We start from the raw sequence: 13,707 nt of genomic DNA, 5'->3' as shown, positions 1-13,707 counted from the left end.
TTCTTGTTTTATCTGCTAACGGGAAAGTAGATAGGCGATACACATGGCAATGTGGTGCGCTTTGCTTTGTTGGGGGTTTGTTAGGTGCCTGGGTCCTAGTAAATTACAGTGAGATGGAAAATTTGTTACTCTTTGGAGGTTGTAAACATGAAGTTATTTGATTTATCTATGTTGAATTGGGGACCTCTCCTCCCATATCAATTATGTCAAAACCACAATTTTCCTATTGCGTCCTTTTTTTTTTTTTCCTGACAGAGAAGTCCTGAATTTTAATGTAGCCCTTTATTATGGTACAGAAGAGTTAGAGAACTGAGAACTTGATTCCCATGTCCAGCCTAAGGTTTGACCATTATCCTCAAGTCCGAATCTTCCTCTGGTTTAGCTTACTGAGACAATAAACGTGGCTGCCAAGTTTGGATGTTGAAATCCATTTTTTTTCTATAGTCATGCTGACATACGATGAACCCGATCCCCTAAATGGTTCATGAACAGGCAGTTTATTGTTGTCCTGTTTTCAGATAGCTGCTGGCCTCCTCGGCGTTTTCTCCAGCTCTGCATTGCTGTCACGCTCATGCCGTCAGAAAGGAGATATTTTCAACTTTATCAATACTTGGGCTTTGAAAGGACTTCTCAAGCAGGGAAATAAACAGCCTCTGTGTAAAACCTTTGGTAATGGGTGGCTGAAAGTCACCCAAACCATTTCTGTGACGATGACAATTTTCTTTCATTTAACCCATTACTGATGGCAAAAGAAGAAGGCAATGTTAAACTAAAGCTGACAGCAATCATTGAAAAAAAATACCCACTTTTATTATTCCAGATTTTCTACATTTTCCAAATTCTCTATGACTTTGAAGCTTGTTCCTCTCCCATCTTGCAGCACAGGTTACGGTAGTCTCTGAGCACTGAGGTCAGAGCCTGCTACCTGCAGCATCTAGAAGGGAGAGTGGGCAGGTGGTCTCTGGCCACCAGCATTTATGGAGTGTACAGTAATTATTTGACATAAAGCTACAGTGAGGCCGTGCCTTGCTCTCTGTTGTTGAAGATAGAGCAGAAAGACCCTACAAATAACAAAACGTGGTGTGTAAAAACGTTCCAGGCTCCATGCAATCTAAGTGCTGGCTGGTAGGAACTGAGAGATACATTTTAAACATCTTCAGTAGGCTTGATGTTTCTCAGCGTTAGGCAGTCATAGCATTCGTAGCTGCTGAAAATAGTACTAAGTTTTTAAGAGCCTCTCAATTTCTTTGCTGCAGTCCCCCAAAACCACCACCACCACCAAACCTAGAAATCCAAACTCAACCAAAATATCCAGTATATTTGAACACTCAATTTTCTTATTTCTCTCTATGGCCCAACAAATCTTTACTCTTTCCCAACTGACTGGAGAAGCATCAATAAGAGGAAGAGAAATTGTTTCTACGCTGAAGGTATCTGCGCTCCTGTGAACGAAGCAGGTGCTCTCTTGAGGCCACTGGAATTTTGAACTCTCCCAGCAAGAAGAGAGGAAGCAAACACGGATTTCTTGCATATAAGTTATTGTAAATGTTGCCACTAGACACTTCTTTGGGCTAGGTTTTAGAAGAAAATGCTGAGTAGCATTTCTTGCAAAAGCCTGATCCAAATATGCTCTGATGGTCTCAAAGCCATTGTCAGAGAGGATGAATAATCCACATGAATTTTTGTGGATTGTGACTAGAGCTGGGTGTGAAACAGACGATAGGTCTCTGTCAAGATGAAGGCCCTGTGACCATATTTAGAAACAGAGATTTATGCGCCTGAAGGGTTTTGGAGAAAATGTTTTTCACCTTGAAATGAATAGAAGCCAGGAGGATAACAGTTCTGCTATCAGACACCTACCTTCAAGATAACTTTCACTTGTAGCCTTTAAGTATGTTACTGGGCCTCAGTTATTGACAGCATGTGCTATTAAGGGTGACCTTAGATATTTTAAAACAAAAAATTTGCACAATAAGCAGTTCCTTTACTTAGTTTTATCAGTCCCCTTCTCCCTCAAATAATCAAAATGCTGCTGCTGTTACAGTGTGCTCTGCTCTGCCTCAGATTATTTTCTACATCAGTTCATGACTTGCAGTTCCTGTGGGCTGCAAATTAATCCTTAGGAGTCTCCTGGCGTGCAGTGTACATGCAAGTTCTTCAGTGTATTAATTTGACTATCAGTGTAGAAAATGCCAGTGGCTGTAAGGTTATATTACACACTTCATTTTTGTGTTTATTTTTTCTGTATAATCCAGAAAATTACTTATAGACTTGTAATCAGCATGACTAGACACATTAAGCTTTAAAACTGAAAAATACCACTTTTCAGATTTTTAAGGATAGATTTAAAAAAAAAATGAACTGTATTAAGAGTGTTCCTTCAAATGACTTTTCAAATGAAACAATTTACATGATTTAATGTGGCCTATCTCTAAAGGCCGTACATACTGTACAAAGTACATATTGTAGAAAGCAGCCTTATAAAAATCTGCTTTTAGGTGAAGGATGCAGCAGTCCTTTTCCCAAGTACTGTGTGGATGTCTGCTTTCCTTCCTGTGTAAACTAAAGAGGCCTGGCACTGAATGCAGGGGGAGAATATCAGCCCAGGTCCCACCTGTTTGAGATTTGGGAGCAAAGGGAAGTTGCCACTGTTAGGAAGAGAAAGTGACAGGCAGCTTGTGTACACTCCCTCCTCTGCTTGCTCTGCAGCTCCTGGGCTCTGTATAGCATTAGTACTGCGTGGTTTTGTTGGGAGTGGAAAGGTCAGTTGTAAGTCAATAGTTCTTTTTTTTTTTTTTTTTTCCTGTTTAAGCAGCTGCTGACTTACCACAACTTGTGTTAGCATTTACACATTTAGTTTGGTGACAACACTATTTTAGTGTTTGTTTATTTTTTCCCCTGCTCAGGAAGGAGGCTGAAATCCCAAAAGTCAGGGAGGGTTGCTGCTCCTCTTCCAAAAAGGGAGGAACCTGTCTGGGGATGGGCTGGGGGTCATTTGCTGGGAAGGAAGAAAATTTATTTCATAGGGCTCTCCGGGGAGCTGCGCAAAGGGAGCAGTAAATATCTTCACCCCACTTTGTGGCCTAAATGTTCCTGGGGAAGCTGCAACACATAATTTAAATCCATTGCACATGCCACCCTGGAAGCAGAGCCTTATATGTCGAGTGCATGGGCTGTCCTATTATGGGAAATCAACTTTGTTTTGAGGGAAGCACAGAGCATTGCTTCTGCGCAGGTCCTGGAATTTGAAACATTTAGGGGCCTCCAAAGAGCACTGGCATTAGTTACCATGCCGGCTGGGTGGAAGTGAGGATCCCTGCCTCTCCCTGCCTGGGACACCGCAGACCCTGCCGGCAGCCAGCCCAGCCAGCATCCCACCCTGGTGATTCCTGCCCTCTCCTCTGCAGAGCTGCTGGGGCTTGTGCGGGGACACATCTGGCATTATGCAGGGACAAGCCTAATTCAGCAAAAGCTACTGGAGCAGCAAAGTTGGAATATACTTTGCCAAGAAATATTTTGCTGTTGTTTTCTTTTTCCTCTGTTTTGTGGAGACATTTCATGTCTGCTCACATGCTTTGGTATGAGGAAGTGGAAGATGATTGTAAGTATGAACAGACTGACATAATTTATCACAATATTCACTTTGACAGAGCAGTGTAGTGCTGCACAGCCCACTAACAGCATGCATTTTAAAATATTTATTTTCCAAGTCTAAAGGAGAGCACCAGAGGGGGAAAATAAAGTGATTTTTTTTTTTTTTTTCTCTGTTAGGGGGCTAATATCCTTTACATTATATATAAAAGAAGTCATCCTGAAATATTACCCAGCTCTCCTTTGAAGAAAAACAACACATTTCTTTCTGAAGTTCAACAGTTACTAAAACATGGGGTTAAAAAAGTGAGAATTGAGGAGACACACCAATACACTTGAAAAAAGTGTCATTATTCTAATAATTTGGCAACACATTAAAGGAGTAATCAGTTTCTTTGAACTGTAATGGCAGAGGCAGTTTCATTGCCTAATATTAACTTACAGGGTAAGAGAGCTCTTCTCTGGTCGCTGAACTGTCTGGTATCAGCTGAATGAGGGGGTGTCAGTTTAGTTTGAAGCAAGCAGCAGCTGAGCTCTCCCATGCACGTCCCAGAAACAAAACAGGCATCTTCTCCAGACTTGCACTTGTTTGTTGGTTTAAAACTAACCTTTATGTGCAATAAGAAGAAAAACAGAGGATGCCAAGAGCAGGAGACTGAAGAGAGCCAAGAATGAAAGAATGACAGAGAGTTTTAAAATCCATCTACCATGCTCTCAGATGATCTTTCTTCTTCCTCCCGCACCCAGGCTCTCAGGACAGATTGTGCCAGTGAAAAGAGAAGTGTCAGTATTATCTGGACATAATCTATGGTCTCTGCCCCCTGTTTATAACCTATTTTGGCTCTTCATCTTCCAGCTTAGTTCTGTATCTTTATAATAATAGAATTTCTGTTTTTCGCTATTTTCTGATCATAAAAGGCAGGGGAATACATACATGCTATCATTTATTCCCATAGCATATAATAGACTGCATGGTCCATGTGATGAAGGCAGTCTATAAATAAGATTAAATTTTTTATGTTTGACAGGAAGGAAGCTTAAAACAGGAAATTTCAAGGTGCAGTTGGGGTCTTATGCCATATTTGTTTTCCCTTTTTGCAAGATGAACTCAAACTTTATTTTTTTGCACAATAAGTAAAACTTAAATCAGCTATAAATTTTCCAGATGGTTTCGTACTTCTAAGAGAGCTCCTTCAGTGATAACACCTTTTACTTATTGGACACGGTCTGGAAATTCAAGTGAGGTAGAATAGGGAGATCATCATTATCACATATTGAATAATTATGAGAAAGTTTTCTTGACTTCTGAAATAGTGGGGATACAGTTGGGAAGAAGAAATGTCTTTGGTTTCTCGGGCTTTAGTTCTGGTTAGCAAGAGGAAGACTGCACCCTCTAGATTAAGCCACATAGTGCCCAACATTTTTCAGCACTCCTCTTTGGAGAGGAATAAGGAGAATTTGTTTTCTTCACTTTTCTGTATACTTTCTCTCCAAGGGAATCACTATATCATCCCAGATTTCTTGTCCTCAGCCTTTGGGAAGAGATAGTGCTGCAAGGAAAGTTGCACAGGTGCTTGCTAAGTAAGGGGGAAAGATATTTGCTGCTTAGTTCAAAAGTTTTAATTTCACTCTGAAGAGGTAGTAGATTAGTGGATGAAAGAAAGAAAAAAACCAAGTTGTTATAGAGGTTTTGTAAAATAAGAATAGAAACCAGAGTTGCATCTAGCAGATGAATAGCATTCATGACAAGAGCTATTAAATCACTTGCTAAATTGTGTTATGTAACTATGCCCAGATCTAAAATGAAAGGGTGATGTCCTAGCACTTCTTGGGAGTTATTTAGCTGCATGGATTTCCAGGATTTCCTCAGCTGTATCCTCACTCTTTTAAAGAGAATGACATTTTTCTTTTCAAAAATTTGTATAATATTTTCGAGGGGTTTGTATAGTTTTATTTTAATAAAAATGGGAAAAATTGTACCTGCACTTTGTGACAAGGTGTGCCCAAAATAATATTCCCAAATTTGATCACTGCCTTCATTGAGGACATGTCACATCTCCTACTTGTTGCCTATGCTTCCTTTGCTTCTCTTTCTATATTTGATGAAAACTTTTTGCTCTTAGAGGTGACAGTGGCTACTTACACCTTTGTATTGTTTTTTAAATCCATCCTTTCTCTTTTCTTGATGGCCCCTCTTCAAGCCTTCATCCACCTCTGCACTCACATCTTCCCTTTTGTATTCTGCTCTCCCCTGTGCCACAGCAGTACAGACGGGTTCGTCTCACTTTAGCTGAGAATGACCTTTGTGAAAATATAAAGGTATTTATTCATTGCCGAGGGCTTTGCTTTCTTTCCTGAGCTGTTCAGTGTTTACTTCTTCCTGAGTTAGACTGGAAACTCCTTGGGGCAGTGGCTGTCTCTTCCTTGATTTCTGCAGAGTCTTTGACAATGACACCTAAATAATAAAGTGGTGGGGAAATGAGATATCATAAATTTCATTTTGTTTTAATTAAGATGAGATTACTGGGAACTTCATTTCAGAAGCCAGTCTGCCTAGGGGATTCAGTATCATACGCTGTATTTCTTCCTTCTAGCAGATCTAATCCTCTTTCTGTGTCCTTATTTTGACATGGAACCAAATTCTGCTTGCAGTCACACACAGGCATCCTCTTTCTCTGCTTGGATTTGCACAAAGTAGTGACTAAAAATAGAATTAATCATCCAGCATGGAAAATAAATTAATCCTGCCTGAAAGTTGGTGGCCACAAGGGGTCTCTTACAGGATGCCATGGGTGTACTGTAGCAGGGGTCCATCCAGGTTCATGCCTCAGCTCAGCTCAGAAATTCCTGAAGTGAATTCCCCGATGTTAGATTCCCTGCTTATGACTGTGCACCAGAGCACAACCCAGAGGGTATGCCCTGCATCCCTTTCGGAGAAAGCTGAACTCAAAGACACACTCTGGGTTTGGCTGGTGGGCACAGACTCGCAGTGGGTGTGTGGGCCACCGGGGTCACACCAAAGCTCCTCCAGAACAAGCCCTGTGACACACCTTGCAGGGAAATGCTGGCTTGGCAGGCTGCTCCTGCCAGGCCACATGAACTGCTGTGGTCCAAGACAACCCAGGGAGATACAAGGAGCATGACAGCAAATTTCTTTGGATTTTGGATGTAAGGAGAGAACTTGGAAAGTCACACCCTAGCTAGTGCAGGAGGGTTCTTCGTCCTGTCTGCTCCTATGTGGTGTCTGCTCCCTCACCCCTGATCCTCAGACTGCCCATGGGTATCACAGTTGCCCATGGATCTTTCCAACACAGTTATTGATCAGGGGACTATATTCAAGGAATGGGAGTCTAAGACCATGCTACATACTGTGAAAATTTAAACTTTTTTTTTAAAGGAAACAAGTCCATTATGTTACTAATAGAATAGTTACTGATAAGATCATGCTATTTATTACTGAAAAGGTACAGTCTTTCTAGAAAAAGGTTAACCCTAGACTAATAATGTGAAATTGTTCAAACCACAGAATTGTCCATGGGGTTAAGTGTTTTCAAATGATCTCCAGAGGAAACAGGATTAGACTCATATTTTTGTCATGGATTACTGTGAGACAAAATCACATTGAATGGTATTGTGAACCAAGCAGCCTTGATTTGAAAAAGCTGACTTGTTGGTTTTCACAGTACCTTTTCAATTAAATGTTACCCCAAAGCTTAATTATCATTTAGGAGGATAACTATTGTACTGTGTTATTGCTAACTGCTGGATAAAGACTCCTCAATAAATTTAGTGGAACTTTATAACATCACATTGCTGTCAAAGAGGATGCATTTGTGGTAAGACTGTATCACTGCCAGGGGAAGCAGAACAGCATTGGGAATTTTAAATAATTGTGCCTTATCAAAGACTGAGCTTTGTGGAAAGCAGAAATAAGGGTTAGTGGAGTGTGGCTTTCCAGAACGTCTTGCCAACTGTGCTGCACAAGGGAACAAGATCCTTCATCTTCCCAGAAAAACACATGAAGCAAAGGAGTTGTTTGGGTTCAGAGTACTCGCTGCAGAGACCACAGAGACTTCCCTTCTAGGTTACTTACTGCATGTGCAACAAGTCAGAACATTTTTAATTATGTGTTTTGAAGGACAGATAAGCTGCATTTTAAGAAAGTCATAATTTTTCTTGGTTCATCTTGCGAGTCATATTATGGGATATTATTTAGAGCATGAGGCTGATAATATTTGAGAGGTTTTCTGATCCTTTCTCTAATTCTGTATTTTTAAAGTAATCCGTATGTGGTGTATGCAGTCTTTTATTCTGAAGAGCAAAATACAGTTTTTAAATATTATGAGCATGTGTAGGAGAAAGAAATAATATTATGTGAGCAAAAGCATATATTCTTGTAATTTTGGATATGTTCATACAAGATAAAAGTTAAGATACCAGATTTATACTTAATTTCTTTCTTGAAGCATTTTTAAGGGATCATCATTTTCAGCAGAAACAAAGTAGCATAATTTCAATGATAATAAAATAAGAAGATATAGTGTAAAAGTATCCTCAAAGAAACCATTACAGAAGTATGTTAGTCCTAATGGTGTGATTTTTTCCCCTAGAGTAGTTTTCTATGATGTAACATAATGGTTTGAGGTTTCCTTTAAAAAAGAAAAAAAGAAAAAGAAATATAAGCTTAAAAAGCTTCAGCGTGTAGAAATGACCTAAATGTGGATCCAGAATATCACATTTTGCTTAGTTTGCCTTTGCTAAAATATTCTGAAAGAACTCTGGGGACCTAATGGTATTGCGAGCACCCCAGAGTGAGAGAGAAAATGAGTTTTAGTCAGGCTAATCAACTCCTTTGTGCCTATTTCTTTTAACCACTTCATTCCTCTGAATGTCAGTAAGGTCTGAGAAAACTCTGGGTCTCTTGGCCTTCAGAAGTGTCCCAGTAAAAACAGAAATGCCAGCATCTGATATTTTTGATAGAAACTTGGAAAGGAGAGGGGCAAATAATGTGCACTGGAACAGGTACACAGCATTGTTGTACAGGACACCTGTATTTCTTATATAAGATGTGGGTGTTGTTACCATGCGTGAGAAATCAGCTACATGGGGTGCAGGAGTGTGACCATGAGCATGGGGTGCCCACAGGGAGCCTCCCTGTCCCACCACCCCAGGACTTGCCATGTTCTAAAATTGGCACCTGCCCACGTGGCAGAGTGTCTGCATGCCTGCACACTGGTTTGTACGGGAAATTATCCCCGGGTAGGGCTTTTAATTCTGTGTGGCACAGGGAATTGAGGGAGTTTAAAGGGTGATGGGAATTTGACATTTCTGCCTTTTTATTCTGAAAGATACTTTGATTAAAGTGTTGGAAGGCCCTACTAATGGAGGCGTTGCTGCTATTTCAGATATACAGGGTATGAGATTTGAAGGCAAGCCAAATCACAATGAAACAGAATAATGATGTCCTTGGTTTATTTTTTACTTGGTACATTCAGGTTTTGATTGGATTCTGAGTGAGGCAACAGTTTTCTCTCCCAGAAAGCGCTGCTAGTCCTTGGAGGTTTGCAGCCTGTTGTCAAAGCAGAAGTGCTTCCTTGTGAAGGTCATGGACTGCAGTGGCAGGAGGAAAACCAAGGGGCGGCAGGGGAAGAAAGGAAAGAAAGAAAGAAAGAAAGGTTTCTTTATTGGTCTTAAGCAGGTACAGGCTTCTCATAAGAAACATTTCTGCAGTGAGATCTATTACTACTTTGACACAGCTCACACTCTGATGGTGTGTATATCAAAGAAGTTGTTTAGAAATCTGAGGTCTCTGTTCTTCTATCCTCCTCTCTCCTAAGCCTCTCTGTGCTCATCACACACAAATGCTTCAACACCCTTCACCTTGTTCTCTCAATGTTGTTTTTTTTTCCCCCCAGTATTTTAAAGTTTTTATTTGGAAAAGACTGTTTATGAATTATTTCACTCTGAACAAACCTCAAAGGTACCTAGCTGTTGCTAAGCTTGGGGAAAATTATTGCAGCCACTGTATTTTCTAAAACATTAATACCATTAAATAGTTAACATTGTTGGAGGTGTTAAAGAGCACCTCATTAAGTTACTGGATGGTGGATTGTCTGTGACATGTTCTGATATGAATGGCTGATGCTGTTGATAGCAATAACTGGGAACATCTGTGTCCGTTTCTTCAATACAGGGAAAAATGCTGTTAGACATAAAGCTATCCTGTCACATTCCTGGGCTTAGAAAGAATGAGTCCCCAGCCCTCCCTGGCTGCCTAACTCATTCCAGAGCTGATCACCTAATTAGAAAGGAAAACATAAGCAAGTCTGTTTGGGACTGAGGGGATCAAGAAGGACAGAGGCTCTCCTAGCTGCAGAGAAATCCAGGTGGGACTACCCAGACACAATCCTGCCCAGCTAACGAGGGCACCTGCTTGTCAAAATGAAGGAGAAGAGGAAACTGAGAAGTTACAAAGCTATCCTGGATTGATGGTGAAATTGTTGATATGATGTGTACAGGCTTATTAACTCAAAAAAACTCAGTTTATTGGGGTTTTTTTGTGCTGCTTTTAATGAAGATTTTAAGAAACCCCAAATTATTTTGCCCTGGATTTCAGGAATACGACAGTATTTCTTTTACTCATTTGACTTTATTTACTGTTGACCTTTTCTTATCATGTGATTTAGTACATATTTAATTCCCTGCCCCACCCTTCCAAGCCCTGCCAACGATGCTGGAAATAGAGATCAGTATATTTTTACACCGAATTCTAAGATCAGATTTATAAATGCTTGGTTGACTGATGGTTAGTCATGCTCCAAAAATGCAGAAGATCCAGATTAAAGTGTTTGCTCTGCTTATACACTGTTTACAGAGGAGAAAGTTTTGGTTGCATTGGATGTTGAATGGAAACCAAAGGTGAAGCCAAGTAACTTTTCACAAAAACGAATTCTTGTTTTCTCGCCAAAACATGAGAACAGTTCCTTTTATAGTAGTCTGTAAAGGACAAGCTTGTTGTAGGCTTCATTCTGACCTTTCTGTTCTTCCTAATAATTAAATAAATCAGTTTTGAAAGCTCTAACAAGAATCATGGAGGGAAACTTAAAACTGTGAAATAAGGGGTGGATTCTAGGAGCAAATATCTAACAGTAGAATGTATAACATTTGCTGTAAACAAAAAACTTACTGTAAATGAATTTATGTTTATAAATACAAGACATCATCACAAATCTAAATTTTTTTTCATAACTCTTTAAAATTCCATGATACCTGTATCCTTGCATACAGGATGGCTCAGTGATACTAGCATAGATTTGAAAGAGGTTGCTTGAATCAAGATGCTTTCTAGAGGGCATATAAGTAGAACTTGTACTTAGTTATATCGAATTTCTCTATTGAGAGTAAAAGTTATCCTCAGTGAAGTGGTTTTTCTGTCTAGATTACCTGATGGATGTAAAGCTTTAGAGAATGTAAGATGGGGCACATTTTTGCCTTGGGAAAGGAAATCTATTGGATTATGTTGTCCATTTCTATTTCCTGTTCAAAACAAGGCATGTCTTTACAGAATCAATTCAGAATTACTGCTGGGTTTAGCACAGTTGCTAACTTAATAATGTTTTTCAACTGTTACAGCTGAAAACCATAATTGGAAACATTTTATGTTTTCAAAGAAAATGAATGACAGTGAACACTCACCCTTTCATCTTGTTAAGGACAAACCCATTTTTCTTGGGGAACAGCAGCTGAATTGTGAAGCCCAAACTCTTTCTACCAATACTGTTGTCAGATCTCTTATTTTCTCTTTAGTCCTTTTGCTGTTTTTCCATTTCTCTGTCATGCATATCCATTGCTGTAGTGCTTTAGCTACTTTAAATAAGCCCTCTCCTCCCCAAAGAAGGCTTGCTAATTTTTGCTTGTTATCTTAAGCTGATTTAACAGTCGTTTTGCCAATTCTTCCCAGCTGTTGCTACTGCTGAATTGATTCATTTTGCACTTGACATGTTGCAGGCAAATGTGAAGCAAAGTTTACTTGACCAATAATCCTCCCCTTAACTGAAGGAAGGATGTGATTTGAGCAAGGACTTGCTCAAAATGTGGACAATTTTTTTCCCTAAATCTGCCTACTGTAGGCACCAAGGTTATTTGCTTCTTATCTGTTAAATTCTTATCTAGAAAGTGAAAAATGTCTTAGCCCTAAATAGTAACCAAGGAATTCATTTTTTCCTGGTGCAATAAGTCAATCTATGTAGGCTTTTTTTGATGGATTATGAGTTTCTAAGAGGTGTTGTGTCTGTCTTGGAGTGCTTCCAGAAACTGTTGCTCAGCCTATAAACTGATGAAATTTCACAGACTCGCAGAACAGCCGAGGCTGGAAGACGCCTCTGGAGATCATCTACTCTAATTACCTGCTCAGAGCAGGGTCAGTGAGAGCAGGTTGCTCAGGATAATGTCAGCTTGGGTTTTAAATATCTCCAAGGATGGAGACTCCACAGCCTGTCCCAGCAACTGACCATCCTCACAAAAATCTATTTTTCTTCCTAAGTCTCTATGGAATTTCCTCTATTTCAATTTATGCCTATTGTCTCTCATTCTGCCAGTGGGCACCAAAGAGAAGAGTCTGACTCTGTCTGCTGCGCTCCCTCCCATCAAATATTTAGTTACTGATAAAATCCCCGTGAGCCTTCTCAGCTCCCAGCTGAGCAGTCCCATCTTGCTCATCTGAGTCCCAGTCTCTGCTCATCTGAAAGGTGGCCCAATCACTGAATCATTTCTTTGTGGCCTTTCGATGGACACACTGCAGTATGTCCATACTGGGGAGCCTAGCACTGGACTCAGTGTTCCAGTTTTGTCTGATCAAGGTTCAGCAGAGAGGAAGGATCATCTTGCTCGACCTGCTGGAAACAGTCTGCCTGATGCAGCCCAGGATAATATTTGCCTTCCCTGCTGCAAGGGCATATTGCTGGCTCATGCCCAGCTTGGTGTCCACCAGAACCATTTTTGGAAAGCTGTTTTCCAGCTGTTAGATCCCCAGCTTCTACTGGTCATTGCAGTGATTCCTCCCTCTGTGCAGGATTTTCCTTCCCCTTCCTGAACTGCATGAGTCTGCTGTCAGATTCCTGGATGGACTTCGTACAACTAGCTCCAAACTCTGAGCCCAGCAGTTCAGCTAGTTTTCAATACACCCCTCTGGCCACTTAGTCCATACAGGGTTTTTAAAATGAAAATGTTATAGGAGACAGTGTTAAAAGCTTTGCTGAAGTCAGGATAAACAGCATCAATTGCTGTCTCCGCATCACTGAGCCAGTCACCTCTTCATGAAATGCTGTCAGGTTGGCCAGCCATCATTTTCCTTTTTAAACCCATGCTGTCTATACTCCCAGTCAGCTTCTTGTCCTTCATATGTTAGGACATGGTTTCAAGGATGATTTGCAGGTTTTTAAGAGGATTTGCTTCACTGTTTTCCCAGGTTATCCAAATATTCTTTGCTGTACTTGAAAATGAGTGCCATTTGGTTTCTTCCGTTTTCTCAGAGCCTCCCACAATCACAAAGTCTTCTCTGAAATAATCAATAGTCATCTTGCAGTGACTTTGACCAGCTCTTTCACTGCTTTTGTTTGCCAGCAGCCTGTCTGATTAGCGTGGAAGTGGCTTTAAGGAGAGATTTGGGTTCTCTCATGTTCTGTTTTTTGCAGGGCAAACACAAACATCAAAACTGTCCATATTTGCCTGTGTGCCCATATTATAAACTAGCTGCAAATCAATTTAGAGCTAGTCTTTCAGGATGTATTCATCTGAACACTAGCTTATCTGAATATCCCTTTTCTTGAAAGCCCATCTAGATAAATGAATATGTAGTATAGAATGTCCATTATTTGTTTAAAGTATATTCAAGTTCAAAACCCATTAAGTATATGCACCAAACCTGCATCAGTATCAGCATATTTTTGAAAGTTATTTAACAATTACAAGTTAGCAAAGTGTCTAAGGTGGTACTTTAATTTGATTCATATTCTGTGAAAATGTGGTTATTATTTTGAAGACTTGTTGCAAATTTACTCAGAGTGCAAAAATTTTAAAAAAGCCTGAGTGACTTTTAGTTTATATAGATTTAAACAT

General features: G+C 40.0%; 1 protein-coding gene across 10 annotated transcripts in view; it reads left to right on the top strand.

Moving 5' to 3' along the window:
• The window catches only part of DMD (dystrophin), a 1,090,817-nt gene that overhangs the window by 64,370 nt on the left and 1,012,740 nt on the right, over positions 1 to 13,707 (top strand). Inside the window, exon 1 of one of the 10 annotated variants that reach the window (XM_048288653.1) lies at positions 3,289 to 3,601. The exons of the other annotated variants lie outside the window; for them this stretch is intronic. Within the exon in view, the coding sequence (XP_048144610.1) occupies positions 3,559 to 3,601 (43 nt within the window). The 5' untranslated portion in view covers positions 3,289 to 3,558. Of the gene's footprint in view, positions 1 to 3,288; positions 3,602 to 13,707 lie in introns of those variants that run through there. 10 annotated transcript variants of the gene reach the window in all.

The sequence above is a fragment of the Corvus hawaiiensis genome, chromosome 2 (genome assembly GCF_020740725.1).
Source record: "Corvus hawaiiensis isolate bCorHaw1 chromosome 2, bCorHaw1.pri.cur, whole genome shotgun sequence".
Lineage (NCBI taxonomy): Eukaryota > Metazoa > Chordata > Aves > Passeriformes > Corvidae > Corvus > Corvus hawaiiensis.
This window is presented reverse-complemented; position numbering and strand designations above follow the sequence as displayed.